General features: G+C 29.6%; 1 protein-coding gene across 10 annotated transcripts in view; it reads left to right on the plus strand.

The window, feature by feature from the left end:
- Positions 1–20,672, plus strand: part of LOC118199039 (putative ATP-dependent DNA helicase HFM1) — a 511,790-nt gene that overhangs the window by 340,063 nt on the left and 151,055 nt on the right. For 9 of the 10 annotated variants that reach the window (XM_085816885.1, XM_085816888.1, XM_085816887.1 and 6 more), the window contains 2 exons: positions 10,387–10,509; positions 15,125–15,256. In XM_085816885.1, the coding sequence (XP_085673011.1) occupies positions 10,387–10,509; positions 15,125–15,256 (255 nt within the window). The remainder of the gene's footprint in view (positions 1–10,386; positions 10,510–15,124; positions 15,257–20,672) is intronic. The other variant, XM_085816889.1, reaches the window with a different exon arrangement.

Below are 20,672 nucleotides of genomic sequence, written 5' to 3' on the forward strand. Positions count from 1 at the left end.
CTGATTAAGAGGAGAGGCCTCCGAAGAACCTTAAGTTTTTAAGTATATATTAAAAAAAAAACGAAGCTAAAATGTGGTCTGTATTGGGAGAATCAATCCCTAACTCATAATTGGCACTCAAGATTTTTTTTGGACAGTGTATGTTTCAATTGCTCCATGCTAGAGAAGCTTTTCGAAGTTGAAGTAGATTAAAAACTATCTTCGATCAACAATGTGCCAAGATTTAATGGCTTGTCAGTCTTTGTGCATTGAAAATACGGTAGCTAAACATGTTAATTAATTTTTGACAAAACTATAAACAAACTTTTTATTTAAATTCACTAAAAACATTTATAGCCAAAATTCACTAAAAACATTTATAGCCTTTTTATTTTTAGAAAAGTTAACAATATTTTTTAAATCATCCAAAATAGCTGATTAATAAGCATTTTTAAATATAAATTTGTTTTCTAAATGTAATTTTTCCCCTTAATCTTAAGACTTGCTTTTCAAATATTTAATTTTAATTAAATAAATGTTAATTTTATATTTGTGTTGACATTTTGTATGGTGATCATTCCAATATAGGGTGACCAAGTGAGATTTCCATCCTGAGCATCGATAATTAAGTCTGGCACTGCAGATAGAATTTTGCATATTTGCCCTATTTCTTACTTTGACAAATGAAATGATTTTACAAAATTACATGTTTTATTTGTACAATTTTTCCATCCTTAGATCAGTCATTATACTAAGCATAAAAACCTATTTCAAACATTCTGCGTGTGTGTATTTATGTTTTATTTAAGCTAATAGAAAATATTTAATAATGGAAATTTCCTTCATCCAGAGTCAGTTTACAATCCATAAAAGATAATAAGATTAATACCAGTAATAATGTATAAATAATGTAAATAATGAGTAAAATGCATAATATATTTTAATAAATGAAGCTGGAAATTGCAGATGTGTGAATCTTGAAATAAATACTGATAACCAAAAAAAAAAAAACAGAATAGAAATTTGTGCTTATTTTAAAAGTGAATGATACAAGCAAAGTTAAAATAAAAATAAACATTATCAATGAAGAGTAACATTACTTATACTACATTAAGGGGCATCAAATGTGTATATGTAAATGTGTGCATTAGTGGTATTTATGACTTTACACTCATGGGGGGAGGGAATCAGAATTTTTTTAATAGGTAAAAAAGCTAATGGGATAAATGAAACTAAGGGAATTATTGATATGTTGTCCTCTATTAAAGACATATGTGTTATTTTGTTCCATTGGCTAATTCATTTTCACATTGGACTTGTAATTGAATTTTAAATTAAGAATGAATCTGTGTGCTTTTTCAGGGAAGGGAAGTTATGCTTTATAAAATTATAAGTATGCAATATTTACAATTAAACAGAAAATGAGAGGTGTATGAAAAAATTACAAGAAAAAAAGGGAATTTTAAATTTTTTGACAGGATGAAATTTAAAATGCTTATCAGTCATGGTTAATAAAACTTAGCTGAATATTAAATATATGTATCAAATTTATTGAGAATAAAAATTGAAGCTAACAGAATGATAATAATAAATTAAAAAATTTATTTACATGCATACAATTTTATGTTAAATATACAGAAAATTTTCATACGAGAATACAAGAATAAAGAATTGTTTTATTAAAGTCTTGAAATAACTGTAGCTTTTTCTTTCACTTTTAAATTCAATAACTCTTAAAATTATAGTGATATTTATAAAAGCATAATAAAAATAATTTGATTAAACATTCCTTTTACATATTAGGCCAACTAATATTACATATTACAGCTCATGAAATGTTTCTGGTATGGAAAAAAGGATCCTTCTAAAAAATTTTCTTAACATATATATAACTATAAATGTATCAGTTCATTTTTTCTATAATTATGTTTTATGAAAATATTCTTAAACTATTGAAAAGAATGAAATTTCCTTCGTTTTCAAATGATTATGAGATATATTTTAATGTAATGCTGTGTATGAAAAAATTACAAGAAAAAAAGGGAATTTTAAAAAATAATTAGAAGATAAAGATAGAAAAAGAAGATATTTTTAACTGATAGAAAGAAGATATTTTATCTGATAAAGAAGATATTTTTAACATTAAAACAGAAAAATCTAAAATAGCTAAAACATAGACACCTTGAATAAAAATTTGCGAGGGAAAAATTATAAATATTAATGAAAATAAAATTTTCATAGCACGTAATTTTAGCATTTTAGTAAAAAATTATAAAAATTGCACCATTATACTTTACATACAGCCACTTTACTGAGATATTTATTTCAATATTAAATATATAAATTTCATGTTTCATTTCCTATTTATTTATTTCACTATCTTCTAATTTGACAAATTTTGTCTCAAATCTGAGATAATGCATTAATTCTAGATTCAGCAGCAATTACTTTCACAAAACATATATGAAATTAACAAGATGCTATTAATTTTGCACGAAGGCTTTCCATATAAAATTAACTTCTCAGATTTTCTACATTTATATAGTTCTATATAAAAAGAGCATCTATTTTGGAACATAATGACCAATATGAAGTAATAATACATAAGTTATAATTTTAATAGTCACAGCATACTGAGATAATACATTTGGCTCATTGTAGAACCATAGCCTGCATACCCAGCAATGCAATCATTACCATAGTCTTCATATCCAATGATACAATCATTTTGCTTATCATATGATAAGCTTGCTTTAAATTGATTTCATTAAAGGGTACAATAGAATACCTGCCATAGCTTTTCAGTTTATTGCCATATAACTTTATCGCACTAAGCACAGCAACTGAAAAATTGGTCACAAGATTTGTGGTTTAATTGTCTGATTTTCCGAGATTTAGGTATTAAGTTTTTATTTTGACTGATATTCCTCTTTGGAATGTCACTGGGTTTGCTTGATGCAGCCACTTTCCCTGAAGATGGTTAGCTTGGCTGTTCACAGCTTTAATGAAGCTTGCCGCAGGGTGGTGAATTCTACTGCATAACTAAGCAAATAGCTCCTTCACATTTACAAGTCTGCTGCTTCTGCACACCTAATCAGCTGGAAGGGATAAAAATTATAAACATAAATAATTACAAAATCGATTCACAATAAATTTTATATTTTAGTTAATTTATTTATTGAATAAAATAAATATGAAAGTAAATAAAAAGCAGCCCTGAATTAAAATATTAGTAATACTCATAGTGTAACAACGCTGATACTGCAAATGCTAAATTAAACGAGTATTGGGACTTTAAAGCATTAGAAATGAGTGAGTGTTGCATACAAAGGTTAGCATTTTGGATGCATAAATTCATGTCACACATAGAGAAAATTATGAAAACTTTCATGCAGCCAGTCTATTTGGCAGGATACACAAGTAATAAACATGTTTAATAATGAAACATAATAAAAATATTAATAATTAATGAGGGAAAATTTATAGTTTTGTTCTTTTTATTTAAGTTAATATTTCTATTGTGAAAACTATCTGACTTAATACACTATTCACTTTCTCTTTGCCAGTACTAAACATTAATTCTGAATTATAATAAATTTTCTAACTGCTCTGTTATTCATTCACAATAGTAATGGCTTGAGTTAATTTCTTCTGCATTTATTTCATTTATAACCTCCCAAAGTTTTCAACTACATTTTATCCTATAGTTCTAATCTGAGGTAATGTGCTGCAAATATCAAGTGTTAAACTGTCATAATAATAATACTATAGACAACTGAAGTTAACAAGCACATATTGTAAAGCTTCAATCATATGCAGAAGTGATTTATATGCAAGTATATCTTTATCATTTGGCCAATTTGAATTCAACAAAATAATCTAATTTTCATAACTTTCTCAATTTTTATTGTCTGCAGATAATCAAAACCATTTTTAAAGAGGGACTACTGCACATTATTGTTAAGAAATATATCACATTGACATTCTTCAGCCTTATTACTTTTTAACTTTAACAAATTAATATTTAAGTACTAAAAATTAAATATAACACAGTTATAGCTCTGAAGCAATGTGACAGATGCAACAAGCGAAAGCTCTGAAGTCAGATTCCAATCAATCTGGGTCGTATTTATTTTGCATATAAAACAATACATGTGAATTCTAGTTAAATAGAACCAATGACTAAAAAGCACTTGTTTTAAAAAATACATAATAAAAATGTATTTTTCATATTACATATCAATACAAAATAGCATATTAAAATAAAGTCGTAGCTGCCCGGATGGTATAGTGATTAGGGAAGCCTGAGTACAATACTGAGGGACCCGGGTTTGAATAATGAACAAGGCATGGATGTAAATTATCTGTCCCTTCATAGGAGGCAAAGGTGGCCTGCCTATTAGGTGCCTCCATAATAGATCACCATATCTGATTTTAGGAGTGGCCAATGCCGGCATAGGCAAGCATCCACCATTGGAAACAAAAAGTACATGTGCAAGAAATGGAGTTATTCTGATGCTAATGGTTTCATAAAATTAATTATTCTTTTCTGATAACTCGATTCATAATTATAATGTGGGGAAAAAAGAAGAAATATAGAATATCAAATCCCATTTACTTTCCTGAACCAAAGTATGAAAGTAACAGCACAGTGTATAAAAATGTTGAACAACTGCATCGTTTGTTAACACAGTTATAACTGAAGTACTGTTTTGAAGAAGGGTATGGAGTTTTAGGGCAATTAGCATATACTTTGTTGCTTCTTATTTCATTAAAGCTAATTCTTATATATAGGCATAGTAATGTTTAGCTCATCAGCATTTTATGAATTATTGACAATTTCAAAACAAGAAGTATAAATATGCAAAATAAAATAAGGAGCTGTACGACTTAAAGCTCATATAAATTGGAATACCTTATGTTGGAGCATTGCTGAACTCATACTTAAAACAGAATAAAATGATAAATGAAAATCAAAACTCTACTATATACGCACTGTATGTTACTTCCTTATTAAAGCAGACAGTCTGGATATATTTAAAAGTTACAAGTTACAAATTTGGTGATTCAATCAGCTTATTTTGTTATGGTGTCTTTATTAAACAATAATCAAATGTCACCTATGGATATTCTAATATATTTTAAGAACATTAGGCTTAAATAAAAAGTTAAACTTTATCGTTCTGGATTTTGGAAAGCCTAACAGATTTCAGTTCACAAAAGTCCCATTTATTGCTATTACAGGCCACACATCGAGCAAAAGCTTTCATTGAAGGGCAGTTCAACCTGAAAAAAGAAATTAAATCACCATTTAAAATTTCATGATCAGGGTAACAATACAAAGGTTTAGCACTTGGCTTATAAATAATCCTGCTCTTTCAGAAAAATTTAATTGCCATGACAATAGATTTAGGTTGGTAACTTATTTCTGTAAAAAAATGTTATGCCCTTTCCAGGAAAAACATGAGCACACCTATTTACCATATAACATATTCCTCGAAGTATAACACAATGGCTTCAAATCACATTAATTAGAAAGTTTGATTTCATTTCTACTTTAACCGGGTTGCCTTCATGGCCATATGACATACAATATATTCTTTAAAATAAAGACTAATGTAACAGATTCAAATAACAAATTTAAAAGTTTTGCCCCATAAGTGAAAACATAACTTTGTGAAATAAATCTTGCATCCAATTTAAGGCCATGAGAACTGATGTTTGACAAATACTAAAGAAGGTTTATTTATATTTTTGATGCATTAGACATGAACCTGATTTAATCAAAAAAACTTTAATATGGGGGATAGGTTGGAATAGCTTTAACTTCTTTGATAAGCTGAAGCATGTTTAGAACAAAATGTTTTAATGACAGGTAAATTTCCATCATTTGCAAATCATTATATTATTAGAAAATACATTTTAATGAGATACTAACAACTATGACATTTTATGCATAAAAAGAGTAAAAATTAAGCCAGTTATCATTTGGCTTTGTGGTGTCATCGAAGCTTTGCTTCTTCTCCCAGCATAAATTCTTTGGTGGTACACTACTATACTGTCAACAATATTATTTTCATATTAGTTCCACAACAGTAAATTAGCATGTTCCAGTTCAGAGTTTGAATGCATCTGAAATGTTTTGTGCACAGTTTGAATTTAAGAAAAATCTCTTTCCTTCAGACTTATATTTTCAGCTTAATATTCTAATGATTTACTTTTTTTGAAATCATATACTACAGCTATATCCATTTGACTTTGAAGGGAAGATTAATAATTTTTATCTTCTTATATCCTACCCATATATCTTTCTTTCTAAGTAGCTATGTGCAGAGTTAAAAAATGTATAGATATATAAAAATAATAAGGATAGCTTAATTATTTTTATTGAGAAAAATTAAATGGGCATAGCTATATATGTAAGAATACATAATTAAATTAGTCCAAATCATATTTAATGCATCTCCATATTTATTTTAATATTTTCATTTAATATGTATTTAAATGCACTAATCATTTTATCATTAGAATTCTAGTAAAAGTAAGAAAAAAGCTATAATAAATTAAATGCTGTTGTTGTTGGTTTCATTTTAACTTTGCCCAGTTTGTCTTCATGGCAATAGCAATATTTATAACATATATAATACTTAAAAAAGGAACTTTTTGTTATGTTAATAATAATAATTTGCTTCATTTTTTAACTCCCAAAACCCCATAAACGTTTTGCGAAAATATAAAAAACTTTATTTTCTTTTACCGTAATGTTCGAAAAATAAACGTTTTGCGAAAATATGAACTAATAATGATTTGCGACTTTCAAACTTTATTTTCTCTTACCGTAATGTTCGAAAAGTAAACAGAAAATTTCCCTTTTCCTCCTTCAGGAAAATTCCCTGTCTGGGTTGCAACAATTATCAGGGTTACCATATTCTGGCGCACGTACGCTCACTTCCGATGTAAACAAATCCGCAATTTCGCCAAGTGCCGGTTATGGAAACATCCCCCTTTTATCTTCTAATCTTTAATCGTCTAGATGTTTCGCATAGAAAATCCTAAAATTCAATTGCAAAATAAATGAAAAAAAGATGAATAAATAAATAAATTTTATTATTTTTCTATTCCTTATTTTTTCCCCTTAACCCTTTGCCTTAACCCTTCTTTCTGTAAACTCACATAATTGTTATTCTTTTGATATAATATCAAGCATTAATTTATAACTAACATCAGAATTAATAGAAAACAAAATTAACTACTGTCGTGTTGTTAGATTTCTAACAAATCTGCAATTAATTACATAAATAACGCTACTTTTAAAAAATATGCAATTAATTACATAAATAACGCTATTTTTTAAAAATAGCGTTATTTATGTAATTAATTGCATCAAAATGTAAATCTTTTCATATTTTTATGAAAATGTAAATCTTTTCATATCAAGCATATTATTAAATATTAAAACAAAGAATAACACATTTGAGTTAAAAAAATGATTTTTATTGACATTTCTCAAGTTTCAGAATATACATATGCAAAATAATTTTAAGCATCTTCACAAATACCAAGAAATTTTTTAGATAATTATTTGGAATGACCATTTTGAAAACAATGAGCAAATTTTGCAGCCAAGAACCAAAAGCATTTCACTTAAATTAAGAAATACAAAATTACACTTAAAAGGCCTTTTGAAGAATTTCACATAAATTATTAAAATAAGTGATTTCATTATTTTTTCATAAAATATTCAATACTTCTTACATTTATTAATATAAGATTAAATACTGAACTTGAAAATCAAACCTTCCAGGTGTTATTAAAACCTGGGAAGAAATTTTCTAAATAATCCACTCAATCAAATAAATATTGTTGCAGCTCATCCTGATGAAGATTAGTTCAAATTATGAAATTAGAAATTGATTTTTTTAAATAGCAATTATAAAAATGACTATTTTCCATCTTCACTATACATATAATAATTCTAAAAATGATGTAGCTTGGATTTTACATAATTTTAATTTTGCAAAAATCTATTTAATACCAAATTATTCGACCAATGAGTGCATTTCATTCTGTAAGCTTACAAAATAAAAAACACATAACATACAATTCATAATAAATTTTTATAACTCCATATTTAAAATTTTACAAGCAAAGTTTGCATATAACTAACCAAAACAGAAAAAATAATTAAAAACAATTACAAGTACCCCTAAATAAATTGAAAACGCTGAATTCATTATAATTATCTGACCTCAAATTTAAGAAAAAAAAAAATTATTATTTGGAATGACCATTATGAAAAAAGAGCAAAGTTTGCAACCAAGAGCCAAAAGCATTTCACTTAAATTAACAAACACAAGATTACATTTAAAAAGTCTTGGAAGTTTTGCAAATAATCCATTGAATCAAATAAATATTGCAGCTCATCCTGATGAAGATTGTTTCAAATTATGAAATTAGAAATTAATTCTTTTAAATAGCAATTACAAGAAATGCCTATTTTCCACCTTCACTATACCTATAATAATTCTAAAAATGCTGTATGCTTGGATTTTACATAATTTTAATTTGCCAAAAATCTCTTTAATCCAGAATTATTCCACCAATGAGTACATTCAATTCTGTAAGCTTAAAAAAGAAAAAGAAAAAAAAAAAACATATCATACGATACATAATAAATTTTTAGGAAACCATATTTAAAATTTTACAAGCAAAATTTGCATATAACGAACTGAAACAGAAAACAAAATTAAAGAACAATTAAAAGCACCTCTAAATAAATTGAAAACAGTGAAATACATTATCAATATCTTATTACAATTAAAAATATTAACATCAAAATCAATACATAATAATAAATATAACCCAAAAGTAATTAGTAAACATAATAAAAATATAAACAAGAAATTTTTCAGAAATTTAAAACAATCTGAGAGATCTTTTACGAAACTTAAAATTTTAGTAACAGTCAATATTTCGACTAATAACCGTCAATTTTGTTGCACAGCATTCTCTGAGCATAACATGACAGGCAATCCAAACCATCAATTTTGTTGCACAGTACTCTTTGAGCATAACATGACAGGTGATCCACTATTATTGATGAGTTATTTCTTAGATGGCGCTATTGTTAAGCATATTGAAATAATAATAGTAAACAAATTCATTAAAACTATACAGAAATAATAATGTTGAATACATAAGAAGCTTCTCACACATACACTGAAATATAATATTTACAACAAAAGAAAGAAACTAATATAATAAAAGAGTTACAGAACGTAAGGTTAAATAATATTTTATTTAACTCATTCAAATATTCAAAACTCATTCAAAAGTGACTAAAAAGCTAAATAAAAACAACTGAAATTGTCTTTCAAAATGTGATCAAATTACTATTTGTATATGTAATAAAAATCATAAAAATGTATTTGAAATAATGGAAATGAACTTTGAAATAATACAAATAATTTAACCAGAGCACAAATTATTTTCTAAATTACCGTATTTACTCGCATAATAGTCACCTCCCCCTTTTTAAGGAAGAAAAAATTTTCAAAAGTGTACAATATTGTGTAGTTGATTTCCCCGCATAATAATCGTAGCCTAGACTTTCACAATGAAAAATTAGCAAGAAAAGTGCGACTATTACACGAGTTAACATGGTATATCACATTTACTGAAAATAGTACAAAATGCTAAAATTTATTATTAAAACATCACATACAATAGCCACAGGTGTCAAACCACAGTCAAATAATTTCGACAGGGCTTCCATAACCAAAGTACATAACATAAAACCTGGTGTAGTGTGAGAAGCAAAAAAGTAACCAAAAACTTGTTTCCACTTTTTACACAACCCACGTACCATAAAAACAAGAGCATGAGTTGCATATTGTGGAATTACAATGGTTTTATTGTAAGAACCATAATCTTCAAATCCAACAATAGGGTCATTTTTTTTGTCATATATTACACTAGTTTTTAAGCTCATTTCATCAAATGACAAGATGCAGTACTTGTCTGGATATTTCAGCTTACTGACGGCAAGCCTCATGGCATTAAGCACAGCAGCTGAGAAGCCAGGTTCTAGATAAATATTTGAAATTGCTTTTAGAAGTGTTGGTTTGCTTGGTAAATGTAAGAAAGCTTTTAATACATTATAAGTTTTAGGACTACTTAAGTATACCTGGAGGCATAAGTTTTTGTCCTCCAGAGACCAACGTCGTCCATACTTTGAAACAGAGGATGCTTTTAACTGCCCTTTAATAAAATTGTATACACTAAACTTAACCATTGGGCGAATCATCTGGAGTATATCATCTACACAGCAATTCTTTTTTGTGCGTTCATACTTTCTTTTTAAATATGAAACTTGGTTTGTTAATTTTCTTATCTTTTGGCTTTTAGGTGTACAAACCTTACCCATACATATTAGTGCTTCATCTTGTTCAACAGCTAGTTCTGCATCACAAGATGTTTGGCCTAGATCTTCAGCCAATTTCTCTACGGTTGAATGGGACTCCTCTGACTGTAATTTTCTTTTTAAGTTACTTTGTAACATTCCTAAGTCCAATCGTATTCTTTTTGAAACTTCAATATCTATTAAAAGAAATTTAGACATATAGTAGAAATATGTAAGAATCTCTTACAGTACAAACATGAAATGTACTAAAAACACAAGCCTATTCAATAAAAAAATTGTAGATACCTGTTTGTTCAAATTTTGTTGGCACTGCACAGGAATGTAAATATCGCATCTTCGGTGAACAGTAATCGCCATCTTTGAAATGTGACAAACATATTCTTGCATTTGTATACAAATCAGTAGGTGATTTATTTAACAAATCTTGATTACTGCATGCGGCAGCCCATTGTTTTGATCTATAAAAATGAAAAATATTCATTTTATATTTTAAATTTCAATAAATCCATTTTCAGTGTTAGTAGAAAAATAGCAAACTAAAAACATTCCCTATACATTAGTTACACAATCTCGAGAAGGGTTATATATTTTTTAAGAACAAACATTAAATTATAATTTAAGGAAAAATTCATGTATAACACAATGAACTTAATATGATTTATTACATTTCTGACATATTTATACTAATTCTCTATTATTTTGATCTATGAAAACAAAAAACAATTTTATTTTCTTTAATTAAAAGAACCTCTTTTCAGTGTTACTAGAAATTTAACCTTATTATAAAATTCCTTTTACATTAGTAACAAATTCTGAAATGATTTCATTTCATCTAATTTTATTTTGATGTACGAAAACCAATAATTTTGCAGATATTACGTTAAATTGTAGTTACCGGTCATAGTATCTAGTTACACAATTTAGCATTTCTTTGTACAGTTTTGTTAACAATATGATTAAAAAAGGATAAGGCACCAATAAAAAGTACACATTGTTCGTAAAGTGCATCTTTAAAATGTTTCCTTCCTTATTCACACCAATATGTAGTGGTTCCCTAAAGTGTTCAGTGAAATAGTGTTATGAGAATTTTTTAATATCTATAAATTTATCTTAACAAAACTCTATAAAAGTATTTTAAGAATACAGTAAAACTTTTTTGGGGGGGAATTAATAATTAAAAAGTAACAAAAAAGTTACCTCACAAAAATCTTCGTGCACTTTAAAGAAATCTGCAGACACTATTACGAAATAATGCAGTTAAATTTCTGTCAGTTTTTGTAGGATATCCTGCAGCATTCAAGCTTGTAATACATAAATTACAAAAATTATCTTCTAAAATATTAGAAGAAACAAATTTTTAAAAAAAATTTGGTTTTATTCAAAATCACTTCGAGATATGAGAAAATATTGGGCTTTATAATCAAATTCAATTCCGGGCTACAGCGCATTTTTTACAAATTCTTAAAGTGTATGAACACTTTTGGGAGCAACTGTATCACAAGCACAGTTATCTTGGATATTTACAGAAGAACACTGAACTATTTGTCTATGATGAGGAACACTTAATGGAAAAAAACAAGCTATTTATTTAAATTATTCCATATACATGAAATATTTGCTTCTCTATCGAAAATTGAGATATATATATATTAATAATCACAGCTTAGTTTCTTTTAAACTTAAAAATGATTTACCTAATAGGATCCTTAGGAAATCTGAAGAATTTCCTGTCTGGTGTTTTTCGAGATGTTGTCCCACAAACACAACAGCGATACCAAGATTTGGGTTGTTTGCTAAGTAAAAGATAGAGTGAGTTAAGTCTGTTATTCACCACACCACATCAAATATTGAGAGAAATCAAAATTATATTTTTATAATAATGAATATAAATTTTTCAAAAATAATCATAAAATACGAAAAATTGTATATAATTATCACTATACTAAATTAAAAATAATCTTCAGTGGCCACTAATATTAAATAAGTTTATAAATTTTCTCAGATAAACTATTTGGTAATCTATAGCATAAATTTAAAGCTGGAGCATAATACAATTTATTAATAAAATTAATTTATGCAATCATACATGCCATTAGCTGCCGCATTATTATAAATGGCAAATTTATTCCTGATCGCTCGTTTTGTCGTAATATTATTATTAGTTGACTTTAAAGCTTAAAAACTCATTTAAAAAATTTGGAAAGAAATATCAATATGCCTGCACAAGCTATAAGTATTTGTTTGCCATATGATTAATTATATAAATTGAGATTCATATGCTAAAATGCAAAGTTAATATATTAAGAATGAAAATCTAGCTGTTGTGTTATACAATGAGACAAAATATTTTTGGAGCTTGGAAATAAAAATTAATGTACTATACAAAATCAATTTTTAAAATCTATGATAGGTTTTCAAATTAAAAAAGCAAGCTTACCTCACAGAAAGAGAATCGGGTGAATTCCGGTGATCGTCTTGCGAAACATCCATCTGATGATCTGCTTAAATAGCTAGATAAAAGAACTGAAAAAAACTTTCACAAAGAACCTCTTCGAACAACGCGATAAAAGATTGCTAATATGGCTGACGTTCTTGCCTGCTATTTCGCACATGCGCAGAAGGGTACGGAGGGTGGATGGATTGCCCCTTTAAAATAAGCTTCAGGGACATACACAGAGCGTCTCTTCAGTCTGAGGGAGCCACATTTGCTTCGGGAAACCTTTACTTCTCCTTAGAGATTCTTTGACCCAGCATAGTGACCGCCGAACTTCTCGAAAAAGTCGATGCTAAAGTCCGTGAAAATCGAAATTTCACAATAACGGAACTTTCTTTGAGTTTTCCACAAATTTCGCGAAGTTTGTTGCACGAAATCATCAGCGAAAAGCTTGGTTACCACAAGTTTTGTGCAAGATGGATTCCAAAAATCTTGACAGAGGACCACAAAAATCAGCGAATGGCTGCAGCGTTGAACTTTTTGGACGCTTACCATAAGGATGGTGACTCTTTACTCGATCGCATCGTTACTGGTGACGAAACATGTGAACTGTGAAACGAAATTGCAATCAATGCAGTGGGGGCACACAAGTTCTCCCCTAAAACCCAAGAAATGCATGCAAACAATGTCGGCAAGGAAGATGATGGCGACTGTTTTTTGGGACAGAAAAGGTGTAATTTTGGTGGACTTCCTGGAAAGAGGCACTACAATAAACTCTCAAAGGTATTGCCAAACTCTCCAAAAACTCAGAAGAGCAATTCAAAACAAGCGCAGAGGAATTTTGAGCTCTAAGATCTTGTTGATTCACGACAACGCCCGGCCCCACACGGCAAATGTCACTCGTAAAGTTCTTGAATCTTTTAAGTGGGAGTTGTTTCCTCATCCGCCGTACAGTCCCGACCTGGCACCGAGCGACTTCCACCTATTCCCAGCAATGAAGAAGTGGCTGGCTATGCAGCGTTTTGATGACGACACACAGCTGCAAGAAGAGGTAACGAAGTGGTTGAAGGCGCAGGCGGCCGAATTTTTCGACGAAGGAATTTCCAAGCTCGTACATCGCTACGATAAATGCCTTAATTTGTATGGTGACTATGTAGAAAAGTAGTATTTGAGTGTGGCTTTCATCTGTATATAATAAAATTTGTTTCCTATACTTTGTTTATTTTTTTATTCCAAAACGTAATCTACTTTCTGGATAGCCCTCGTATTTCTGTACCCCTTCATTATGAAAAGAAATTCATGGAACTTCGTACTGCCATCTGTAGACAGTAAAACTAACTAAATTTTGCAAGTAGGATTCCTTTGTAGCATAATCAATACAGAATATTCAATGCAGAAATTTCTAGGAAGTAAAAACTAAGCTTAACAAGCAATCCATCAAGTGAAATTAGTTGTGGTGCTTAGTTGAAAATTAAAATTAAAATTAGATTTCCTTAGCAATCTTAACTTCCTTAACTATTCTTACTGTTTTTAAAAAGTTTAGTATTTAGGCATAATTTAAAGCATTTAATTAAAACTATGGAAAGTATCAGAAATTCAGAAAAAGTCCAGCTTTATGTTAAAAATGTATGTTAGGAGAACACTATATATAAATCTAATAGGTATCTTAAGTTACGTGTTTGGAATGTGAAAAATGCATGTTAAATTTCATCAGTCATCCAAGTGGAACAAAAGATACAGGAATAGCCCCCCTTCTCTTTTTTTTTTTTTTTTTTTTCATTACTTGCATGGTTGATAACCTCATGTTATAATGCTACAAATATATATATATGCACACATTCAGAAATCGTATGGTAAAATCTAATCCCCCCTCTTGTGTTGATATAATGATACTGTGTTGATAAATATGATAGGCCGAAGAATTCTCTATTTACTCACTAGGTATTAGCACTAACCAACTGTATCTTCATGCTGGCATTGCAGCACTGATGAATTTTATTTTCTCATTCAGAAAGGCTTATTTGGCATTTTATTTCATGCATTAGAATTTTGATTTACTCCTTAAATGTTTTATTGCAATTGTGTCAAAGTGGAACACAGTTTACTTGCCAAATTTTGATGAGGTATCTGATAAAAGCATTGACAGTTTTGGATGAAAGGATGATGTAAGTGATGATTCTAGCTGTGAACCTCATGTCCAGGGTTTTTCAATTAATGACATAGAAATCTGTGTGAAATAAAATGTGAGTTTCATCTAACGTGTATTTTTGTTTTTATTTCTACTGCAGGTTTATCAGAATACCTGGCTATTGATATGAAAGGGTTTTCTGTTTTGTACAATGCAATAATTCTGGGAAAGTGTTTTAAAGCAAAACTGTGGGAGAATTCAAAGCATGTTTCCCGGCAGTTAGACAAAATTGGTAAATTATTTACATTTTTATTTTTTCTTTTCACTTAAAAAGAAATAAATACTTATTGTTAAATAAAATCATTAAAAAATTCTGTAATGTATTAAAAAATTACTGTCCATAATATCCAAATTTTAGTTACTAATAGAATACTCATACAAACTTAAAAAATGAAAGCCTTCTTGCTCACATAATTTATCTCGAAGTTTTAACTTTTTTCTCAAAATTTTAAAGTCTGAAGGTATCATTTTATCTCAAACAATTATGCTTTACTGAAAATAAAAGAGTTCATTCAAGTGTTTCAAATGATTGGTTTGAACATTAATAATCAAAATTTTAGCAATGTATCATGTCTCCTCTCAGCAAGAACAAATGTTCAGTATATCCATTTAGCAGCATTCAGTGAATGGACATACTGAAGAAGTTACCCTGAATTTCATGCAGTAGTTCCATGGATTTTTAGAGTTTATATTTTCATTTTGATCCCATTATGCACATACCACATGGATGTTTTGACCCCTTTATTTGCAGCAGATATTAGCAAGAAGATATTAGATATTCCAAAACAGAAGTAGATTTAACAGAAGCAGAAGCAGATATTAGGTACAAAACAGAAGCAGATATTAGATATTCCAAAACAGAAGTAGATTTAACTTTTGCAACATAAAGTTGTAAACATAAGCTGTTTTGCAACATCAGCTGTTGTTTTATCACAATGCGAGAAACATACATACATTTATGCAGATTCTTCATTATTTAATTTCTTTAAATATAAGACAGAGCGATAATATATGGTGGCAACGATTTGAAAAATGATACAGGCTTTTAAAGTTTTTGACGTAAAATGCCAAAACGAAATTAATAGTCCTTCAGGGCAAATTGCCCCTTTGGACTAATAAATTAGTAAGTAGTATTTTAAATTTCATGTTTCTAACTAAGAACATAACTAAACTAAACTGAAACCAACTAAAAGAGATGCTTATTTTAGAAAATACATCCCCAGCACTCTCATTTTCAAACTCAAATACAAAGTTAAAAACAAAAATGATACATTTTTTAACAATTGCAAAGTAATTCTAAATCAAAAAAAAAAAAAAGGTCAAAATTGACAAAATCCTTAAAATTAGATATTTAGACCAAGATCAAACCTAGAAAGGAAATTAAAATTAAGTTACATGCCTGCTAAAATTTAAAACAAAATGACTGGCAATGCAATTGTATTCAGTGCTGGAATGCAAGAGGGTTATTGTAAAAAGTGTTGTCCTCTATATAAGAGAGTTTACCCTTAATTGGCGATGAAACTTTTGAAAGTCAACTGAAATTTAAAAGATTATTTACTAATTTATTTTGTTTTTAAATTCTTTTGGCTTCAATGGACTAATATCTTTATTTTGTTTGAATATTCATGACTTCTGATTTAGCTGTAACAGAAATATAATTTGATGCTTGTTTGGAACAAGACAAAACACTCTCAGTCTATTTAGTTGCCCCTTGTCTGTCCATTAATCTGCAATCAATGACAATAGCTACCTTTTCAATACTAAAAAAATTTTTACTTCTGAATTTGGTATTTTTGCAATTAATATTTCTTTACAGATTTTTATGTTTTTGAAGCAATAGAGGTTTAGAAAATACTAATTAAAAAATATTTTAATATTTATGGTTTTAATTGAATTTCTGTTGCAGATGGTATATGAAAACTTTTCCAATTATTTATATATATATATATATACCCGCTCTGTTACTTAGCTCAGTGAGCTCATTTTTTTTTTTTTTTTAGTCTTGTGAATTTTTTGCTTTAAAAATAATTGAATTATGATATTCTTATCTTCCAGTTAAGATTTTTATGCCTTTAATTAATCTGCATGTAATAGTTGTAGAATTATCAACAATTTAAAAGTTGTTTAAGCTTGGCTAAGCCTTTTGATCTGTGTAGATTGTAAGGGTCCTGCCTTCAAGTGTGTGCCGAAATTTCCTAATCAACAAATATATAGCCAATAGTTTTCAATCATAAATTGACAATTTCCTATGACTTTTGCTGATTTTAACAGATAGAAACGCAATGGGTTGCCAAACGGAATTATGCAATTGCATTAATGAGCTACCAACCACAACATCTGATGCATCAGTACAAAGTTTCAAGGTAGCACCAGGAATTGGTGTCGTAAAAAGGAAGTATTGTAATCACGAAAAGCTTCAGGCAGCATATTTCAACAAAAATATCCACTTTGACCGCTTTCGAATGCAATTTAACGATGTTTTTGTGTGATATCTGTACGTAAGGACAGAATAAAAGACACTTTTCTTCCAAAAAAACTAAAAAACTGCTTTAAAATGAATTGTGAAGAGAATTTTTCGTGGCGTCTGTACGTATGTATCTCGCATAACTCAAAAACGAGTAGCCTCAGAACGTTGAAATTTTGTATATAAGACTACTATAACATGTAGATGTGCACCTCGTATTTTGGTTTCAATCGGCCGCGCCAAATGTATATAAATATATTTATAAATATATCCACTCTGTTACTCGGCTCAGTGATCTCAGTTTCTTTACTCTTATATGTTTGTAAATTTGTAAATTGTACATTTTTTGCTTTAAAAATGATTGAATTATGTTGTTTTTATCTTCCGGTTAAGGGTTTTATGCCTTTAGTAAATCTGTATGCAATATTTTTAGAATTATCAACAATTTTAAAATTGTTTAAGTGCCACTAAGCCTATTTTAATGGCAGCTATTGATGTTTACATTTGAAACAGGATACTAGTGGATTTGTTGCCCATCTAGAGAAACTTAGCTTCCCAAAAACAAAGATAACACATTCATTTATTATTGCCAATTAAATCATGCTTAATCCTTTCTTGAATTTTTTCAAGGAAATAAGCGTTTAAGATTTACTTCGTAATTTTTAATACAGATATGTTGAGTTTTTATGTATTTTTGCCTTGTCGCGAAGTGAGAACTGAATTAATTGCATGAGAAATACTGAATCGTCTGTGAAAAACTGTTTCTTTTTCATTTTTTTTGCTTAATTTCTTTTATACATAGTTCTAGCTTTATTATAGTATTTAAATAGAACATGTAGCAATGATTAGATAATTCTTTAAATGATGTAAATTTTGTGCATTCAGAGTTATAATATGAACGAAATATAATACTGTTAAGTAAACCTAGCGCCAGAGTGTCGCTATGGTAAACAAAGTGAATTTTAAAGAATGCATTTATTCTATTGTGGTTTATGCGCTGTCGGCGAAGTAGATTTAATTCAATCTAATAAGTTTGAATAAAATGCAAGAAAAAATGCGTATAGTTTAATATTCTGTACAAGGAAGTCATGTGTTGTACACATCAGATTTTTTTGCATTTGTGAATGCTTTCTCAGCCTCATTGTCCCATTCGAGAGGGTATTCTTTTATTTTGCTTCGTTGTGACAGTTTCTTTTTGTTGTTGTGACCTTCCAATAACCTACTCAAGGGAGCTAACACTTACGAAGCTCTTGGGGGAAAATGTCTGTAAAAGTTAAATATGCCGAGAAATTTCCTTAACTGAGTTAAGATGTTTGGTTTAGGAAATTTTTGAATGGCTTCCACCTTGTCGGGTAAAGGTTTTAAACCCTGTTCAGAGATACATGAAAACCTAAAAACTCCAAAAATATTAAACCAAAATTGCATTTAGATACATTAATTCTGAACCCATAATTACTTAATCTTTCGAAAAGAGCTTTCAAGTGTATCAAATTCTCAGTTTCGTCCTTTGACACAAGCAATATATCATCGACAAAAGCAAATACTCCTGGCAGTTCATGAGTTACTTCATCAATAAAGTGCTGAAAGGTTGCAGCTGCATTGCATAGCCGAAATTGCATTCTTGTGCCCTCAAAAAGTCCGAAAGTAGTGGCAATAGCCATTTTATGAATATCAGAGAGATTAACTGGAATTTGATGATAGGCTTTTTCCAACAAATGTTGGGAATAAGATCCTTATCCTTCACTGTTTGTGCATTTAACCTCCGAAAATCTCCCACAGGTGTCCATGCATTTGTGCCTTTCTTTGACATGTGAAGAGGAGAGGAGTAATTACTTTTGGAGGGTTGCACGTGGGGCCTAAATTGATCATTATTTTTATTTTGTTCTTACCAATTTTTAATCTCTCTGGAGCTAGTCTCCTGGGCTTACATGAAACAGGAGGACCAATAGTTTCAAGAAATGCATAGTATTACGTTTAACAGTCTCATTAAGATAAGGAAGCTTCGACAAAGAAGGATAGTTAGATAGCAATTTATCATATACACTATTTGGAATAACTGCTTTAATAGAATACAAATAATTACACTGCAATTAATTTTTAAATGAGTTTTTAAATCAACAAGCATTTTATTCCTTAGATCAGGTAATAAATAAAAATAATGCAAAAAATCAGATCCAATAATATTTGTTGACACTCCCGATTGCTGGGAGGAAGCTGACATCTGAGCTAGTGTAGCACAAAAATATTTTATTTGACTTTCTGTCTCTAATAAAAAGGTGATGAGACTCAGAGGTTAAAGCGTAAGTCACCACGAGCGTGTGTAGCTTACAATATTCTATTGGCAATGCTGGCAGCTTTCGAGCAGCTCAACCGACACTAGGATAGTTTGAACATTTGGCGGGATTTGCTAAATAAATAACTCTAGTAACAATGAGTGAGCAATATCATGTTTTTCTGCACGCCTTTTCATGACACAAAGCAATTTGGATGGTTTCTCATCTCCAGGTTGCTCCCCTTTGAGTAATTTCCGGATTTTCTTGGTACTGCTTTCCCCACAACGATTCATAATGGCAGCTTTCAGGTCTCTGTAAGAAGAATCTGTGCATTCCCGAAGTATGATATCTCGAACCAAAAAGGCAATCTTAGGTGGTGGAACTTTTCTTGGGATCTGTAACAGGCTTATGTGCGGCTAAATCAAAAGTTGATTCACACATAGCAAACCATGATGCCTGGTCAGTAGGACTGTAAATTGATATCTTCATGGCTGCTGTTTTCTCCATGGCAGTGGCTGTAGGGAAGAACACAAAAGTCTCCAAGCTTCTGAATGAACAACCAGTATGTGCATGTAAGACGGGTCGCCAGTTATGGTGTGTGGGTTATGGCTTGGTGAATATTCTTCAAAAACATGACTCCATATTGCAAAAGCACAACTTTATTACATACCTATTTGTTAACACAACTATTCACTAAAACAGAAAACTTCTACACAAGTGTTTGAGCATTCTTGCACTTGAGCTAAGGGCAATCTGGGCGAGTTCGCTGGTCGCACTGGCAATTCTTACGAAAACAACATGACGTCATCTGGTGGCGCGCACAGTTGAACATAAGATTGTCACAATAGCTTTTTTTTCCCACTTTTTTCTAGCAGTGCATTATGCCCTCAGGTTTCATTCATGTGGCCTGG

The sequence above is a fragment of the Stegodyphus dumicola genome, chromosome 5 (assembly GCF_044657685.1).
Source record: "Stegodyphus dumicola isolate Sdum_Otavi_A_Nest chromosome 5, ASM4465768v1".
In the NCBI taxonomy this organism is placed as follows: domain Eukaryota; kingdom Metazoa; phylum Arthropoda; class Arachnida; order Araneae; family Eresidae; genus Stegodyphus; species Stegodyphus dumicola.